This window comes from Poecilia latipinna, unplaced genomic scaffold, assembly GCF_001443285.1.
Source record: "Poecilia latipinna isolate Pla-1442-1.1 unplaced genomic scaffold, P_latipinna-1.0 Scaffold75, whole genome shotgun sequence".
In the NCBI taxonomy this organism is placed as follows: Eukaryota; Metazoa; Chordata; class Actinopteri; order Cyprinodontiformes; family Poeciliidae; genus Poecilia; species Poecilia latipinna.
In genome coordinates, this window is record NW_015112691.1 from 572,863 (window position 1) to 579,396 (window position 6,534).

At 39.5% G+C, this 6,534-nt stretch overlaps 1 protein-coding gene across 4 annotated transcripts in view; it reads left to right on the forward strand.

Moving 5' to 3' along the window:
* Positions 1–59: 59 nt before the first annotated feature.
* atcayb (ATCAY kinesin light chain interacting caytaxin b) overlaps positions 60–6,534 on the forward strand; it is a 20,472-nt gene continuing 13,997 nt past the window's right edge. The window contains exons 1-6 of one of the 4 annotated variants that reach the window (XM_015017218.1): positions 60–177; positions 707–849; positions 3,523–3,628; positions 5,071–5,114; positions 5,187–5,414; positions 5,775–5,933. In XM_015017218.1, the coding sequence (XP_014872704.1) occupies positions 3,552–3,628; positions 5,071–5,114; positions 5,187–5,414; positions 5,775–5,933 (508 nt within the window). In that variant the 5' untranslated portion in view covers positions 60–177; positions 707–849; positions 3,523–3,551. The other 3 variants (XM_015017224.1, XM_015017233.1, XM_015017208.1) reach the window with 3 other exon arrangements.

Genomic DNA, 6,534 nt, shown 5'->3' on the forward strand with positions numbered 1-6,534 from the left:
GGTGGAAAGAGGAGCTCAAACTGTGGCTGCTTTTGCTGAGAAACACGGTCAATAAGAGCGAAACGCTTCTGTGTGTTTACTGTCGTCGCACTCAGAGCAGCTGTGAGGAAAGCAGGACAGAAAGAGAGGAAGGGGAGGTGGCGTCGGCATCACGGGCAGCGAGAAAGAGGAGAGGAGGTGAGTTCATATGAAGGAGGAGTTTCACAGAGAGTGAGAGAGGCTATTAGAGATGGTGAGAAAAAGCAGGAGAGAGATACAAGCTGTGTGAGGGAGGAAGATGCTGTTGCCAGGGAACGAGGTTGAGAGAGAAGGAACCATCTTTTACAGTTTGGGAGAGGATGAAAAGTCAGTTCAAGATGGATCCGAAATGGACTAAACTGGAGGAAAATAGGTGATCCTGCCAACAACCAGCCTGACAGAATCAAAGGAGAAAGGTAGGCAGCTGGGATTACATAACCATCAGAACGCTGCTCCCATACGGCTGACATCATCCGAACGGATTAGAGCCCGGGGGTTTTAGTGTTAGCGGGTAGAGGATGATGATGAGGGGGGAAGAGCAGAGGCAAATTGGAGGAAAAAAAGAGAATACTGTAAAGAGTTAGAATATTTTTTTTTGTCCAAAAGTCAGTCTGGGATCCGTCTGGGTAAAAGATGAGAGCACAGTGATGTCACCTCTAGACTCCCTTCATCAATCCTCTCTCCACAGGAAGACACGACTTGCCTCCATCAGCAGCATCAGTACGCAACAGGAACTACCCTAAAAACAGGAGCACACCACCTGGAGAGGTAAACAGTGATGACCCGCCGTCTGCTGATTTAAGGAAAAGCAGAACTACATCATTATATAACGTAAGTGTTCTGCAAGATTTTTGTTTCTGGATTGCGACTGGATAAAAAAATCTCAGGATAGACTGTCAGATTTCCAGACATGAATCTACAGCAGGCTGAAGCTACATTAAATAATCCATCACAATTCAGGTTGGAGGAATTTCTCTTCAGAAATGTTTCTTTTCCAAACACTGGAAGAAGGATCTTGCATGTCTGTTCATGTGGTTCCCGCCTTCGTCTCTCTAAGCTGTAGGGAGAGTCGAGTTTCGTTTCCAACTGATTCTGTTTGCTAAAGGTCACTCTTAGGCCACTCAGTGTGAGAAGATGGTCAAATAAAATATTATTCAATTAAAATCAGCATTAAATAACAGTTTAATGGGTTTTATCAGTACATTCTGGCACAACCGGCCCTTTAAGGACACACACATTTTGATACGACCCAACATGAAAATGAGTTCAACACCCTGATCTAAATGGACAAAGTGACATCATTCCTATAAGATGGACAAACATTCGCCAAAAACGTTTTGAACATAACCACATAACTAAAATCAGCTCTAGTAGGTGAAAGGTCAACTCCCAGGTGTAGAGTGAAAACTGCATCTTTAGAAATTCAAAGATCATTAGGTTTTATTGTAGATTATTGAAAATGTTTTCACTTGTTTTCAGGTTTTAGCTAGCAGGTTACAGCAGACAATGAGCTAGCGTCAGGGCTAAACAGTTTATTCTAAAGAAACTAAGTGCTCTTTTCATAAAGCTAATTATTTTAGATCATATCATTACCAAACTAAATCTTTTATTACTGTTTATTTTGTAAGGAACATTAAATGCTGCACAGGATCTCTAATGTTTTCAGGTCTTGTCATCCCTCCCTTTTGCCTTTAGATAAAGACAAACAAGTTGAGGAAACGGAGCTCGTAATAAATCATTTCATCTGAGTTATCTTTAATCCTCAATAATGCCTTTCAAGCTGCAAGCCAACACAAATATCGCTCTCTCACGGGGGAACTCCTCTGATTTACTCGATTTCAAAGGGACAGAACCTGTCAGGAGAAAAACCTGTAATCACCGTCTTGTGCAACAGTTTGCTTTTCATCTCTTTTATATTCTGGTTGGCACAAAGGCAAAGGCAGCCCTGCTGCCATCTGGACACAAATCCTCACCAGACACGTGCGTCCGCGTCTCAGATGTTCACTGAATGGACAAGCAAGGCTGTCAAAGTGACATTTGTGATTACAATCCTTGTTGCTCATTGAGATATGACCGTTTTCTGTGAGAGGAGGTGCAGCCTTAATAGGCAAAGAATAACATTTTGTTTTAGGATTGCAAAAAAAAAAAAATGTTGCAACTTACGGGTTTAAACAGTCGACCTCGATTCCCCAATCCCAGCACAGCAGCATCAGGGGCCTGCAGGCACAGAGCATGTGTCTTTTACCCCACAATTGGAGTTCTAGGTCCAAAAATAGACTGTATCAAATCAGTTCCATCCCACTGGACTAATGGGCTGGGGTGACGTCTGTTAAATAAACTCAGGTTGGGACAGATTTATTTGTGAAGGAAAATCCCTTTGATGGGTTTGCTCTATTTAGCTTGACTGATACTTCTATAAATGATTCAAACACAGCAGACTCTGCAGATGCGCATCGAAAAACCAGAAATGAAAGTTAATGCAGTAGATGAAGACCTGTGCTTTGGTTACCTGCATGCACATCTGAGATGACTGTGCTGCCTTCAGGGAATGGCTGCTGCATGAGCAAATCAGTGTTTTATTTTAGTCTCCTTCCCTGGAGCAGCTGGGGTCAAAAATCCACTCTCACGTGACGTCACGCATTCATTTGACGACCATTTTCCTGTAAATAGTGAAAACTGTGAGTTAGAAACGGAATATATTACAAATATACTGCCTTAATTATAGCTCTGCCATTGTCTTAAAAAGAGCAAATGTCATGAATAAATTTGCAAGTTGAAATGTTGCATTATTTTCAGCCTCCTTTTTAGCATTTGCATTTGGTAGCAGGCTACATTAACAAAGATAATGCAATATTTTAACTCCCCATTAGATAAAGCAATAAAGTTTCAGTAAGTAGGTATAGGAAAAAAATATTGGCATTGGTAATGGTTATCGGCCAAGTGAGTTTTAGTGTATCGGCATATCGGATATCGACCAATAAAAATGTATTTAGTTTGTTCTACTTCACAGGCTGTTGACGAACTTTGATTTGAGTTTCAGTTGTTTTCTTTTGTGTAGAAAACAGTTTGTTTTCCAAAATGGATAAATAAGTTACATTTTTGGAACGTTTAGCAATCAGTTCCCCAGGGCTCAGTTTTATGCTCTGTTATATTTTATAGTTAATAAAAATGTGTTTATAGGTAAAAATGCTCCTTCATGATAAAGTATGTTGTTCAGAGTGAAACATGTTCGAAGCAGGTCAATGGCCACTGAATGACTTAAATTGGTTCTTTTATGTGAAATAAACTACTGTAATGCACATTATACATCTATATTAATCTGGGATCAATATATATAATATATAATAATCTATATTATGCTATTATAAATTAGCATAAGCAGTACTACTGCTGTTTATTTTGCTCCCTTATTCTGCACCTGAGCTTAAAGCTGTTTTAAACATGATGTTGTAACACATCATCTCTCGCCCTTCACTACTTATTCCCTCTTTCTGTCATCCAAAGCGAGCTGAAGCCCGTCCTCCCTGCAGAGGATGGGTACAGCAGAAGCCACTTTGCGCATGGACAGCATGGAGGTCAAGGACGAGTGGCAGGACGAGGACTTCCCCAGGTATTTGTCTATGGCTGGGTCTGTGTGCAGTTTGAGACAAACAGGTTGGGATGGATGGAAAATGAGTCACGTGTGCGTCTGTCAGACGCTAACGGGGGAGCAGGTGTGTTCCTTCTGTTGTGAGTACAAACTGTAGCATGTCACAGAACAAAATAGCAGCTGGCAAAGCATGAAAGACGTCAGTGGAAAATGTGTGTGTTATGTTGTAATATAGTGTATTAGAATAAAAGTATATATCTCCTGTCTCCTTATACAAGTCTTTATTGTATCTAATAATACATGCATTGGCATAATCAGAGTTTTTATGAGCAAATATATTAGAAGCAATGAAAATAAGGTCACACTGGTCTCTGTTTTGCTTTTATTTTTCTGAACAATAGCCATTTTAGTGTGGATTCCACAAATTCATGACCTGAAGAATGCTTTTCAAGTTTCATGTGTAATCAAAGTTTCACCATGAAACCCTCAAATTACTTTGTGTGCAGGCAGTTGCCTCCATAAGTCCCATAATTAGCTTTTAAACGACTAGTTGCTGCAGTCACAGCTTTGGTGTTTTGCGATATGATTTTACTTGCTTTGCACAACTAAAGACGGAAAATGTTGTTTATTTTTCTTTCGAAACAGTTCTGTAAACATTAATTTATGATGGTTTTGCCACAGACTGAATTGGATATGAATCTAGACTTTGACTGGGCCGTCTTTGGACATGGAAATGCTTTGATATAAACTACTCTTTTGTATTCTTCTGGTGAAAATTAAAACTTTGCACCATCCCATTAACTCTGACCAGTTTCTCTGCAGACTAAAAATATCCCCACATAAAGATGCTGCCATCACTGTGTTTCACAATCTAGACTGTGTTTCTAGGTTGATCTGCAGTGTTTGTTTTCCTTACAAACCGAATTGAACATGTAGGCTGAGCTACATTATCTCATCTGGCTACATTATTTTTAAGTCTTTGCTGTCATCCTATTTGACCTGGATTTCTTTTTGCTCATATCATTTTAAAACAAACCCTGGTCTCTCCAAATTAAATATATTAATGTAAAGTTAAAGGTGTGTGAAAACATTTGCGAGGCGCTGAAACACCTCAAACAGCCGACTCAGTCAGCGCATCAGCTTGCCCTTACTTGCAATGTTTAAGGTGTGTTTGGATAAATTCCTGTCTTTTTCTCTGTCTGCATGTTGGTACAGTAAAGATACTATCTACTGTAATCCAGCCCTCATTTCTCCCACACATCGAGCTTAAAGGTGTCTACAGAATAAATCCTTAAGGGGAGTCGGTAATTACACTGGTGTTGCTTTCTCAGACAAAAGACGATTACACTGAGTGATGACATAAAAACTACAGATAAAGAGTGAACAGTGAGAGCATTTCTACTTTCTACAGAATTGCTGTTAAATTGTTTTAATGTATAATTTTAATTGTGCTGTCTGTGCAGGCCACTGCCAGAGGACGGAGTTGGTCTCACTGACAACAGAAGCAGTAAGTGGAATAAACACCCAGCTTTGGATTGTCTAGCATAAACTGTAAACTTACACCTGCTTGCTGTTGCAGATCCTCCCACCAGCCTGAATGTCGGGGAGTCCATGAACCAGAGAAAGCGTCGCACACTGGTCGCCCCCGACATGAACCTGTCCCTGGATCAGAGCGAGGGCTCCGTTCTCTCAGACGACTTCCTGGAAACGCCCGACGACCTTGACATCAACGTCGACGACATTGAGACTCCAGATGAGACCGACTCACTGGAGTTCCTGAACAACGGCAACGAGCTGGAGTGGGAAGGTCAGAAAAATTAAGATTAAGACCCCAAAATGAGGAGGTCATTCTTCTGCATCATGAATTATGCTGGTGAAAACAAAGAGAGAAAACGAAGGCAGATTGGAACTAAACTATAATAATAAACATTAATTGCAACTAAAAGTAATGAAAAATCAATTTATTTATTCACTCAAATTTTTTTTAATTTTTTGTATTAACAAAACTATTTAAAATCACAAGCTAATTAAATACAAATAAAAGCTGCAATATTTTAATTTTGCTGCTTTATTTTTTATCATATTGATGCACAATGAAGTAAATTATTAGCTAAAATTAGCTAAAGGATGAATAAACTACCATGAAGCTGTTTTTTTTATTTTTTAGATGACACTCCTGTGGCCACAGCCAAACGTCTTCCAGGTGAAGGTGAAGAGGAGAGAGACTCCTCTGGTCGTCTGTGGCGAACGGTGATAATCGGCGATCAGGAGCAACGGATTGACATGCAGATCATCAGACCTTACCTGCGAGTGGTCACCCATGGAGGTTAGCTAAAGTGTCTGTTCATTCATTCATAAATGAGTCTAGATCGACCTATGATCCTATTGACACATCACCAATCTTCTCCTTTGTTGAATTGATAGAAACTGACACCTGCAAATTGGGAATACTCCATAAGAACCTCAGTTTTAGAAATGCTTTAACTCAGAGTTGTAACTATCCCAATTTTGGCCTTCTCAAAATCATTTGTACATTTCTCCTGCTTCTAGTACAATAACTTTAAGGATAAAATGTTCTTTTGAAGCCAAAGACATCTCACTTTTTTAGGACCCAAATGCAGAAATGACAGCTGTACGGTGTACATTTAAGGGCAATCCTCAGGTCTCAGGAAAACATCCTCACACAAAACGGCTTCAGATGCCAGACCACACACAAAAAGTCATCAGATCTCTGACTAAACGGCATCAGAATAGAAAGTCTCAGAAAAAACAGCGTCAGATTAAAAGCTCACGGAGAAACTCCCAACAGGTGACGCCATCCATCAATCTGTCTGTCTACTTAAAAAACACAATAATAGAATAATTATATATATATATATATATATATATATATATATATATATATATATATATATATATATATATAT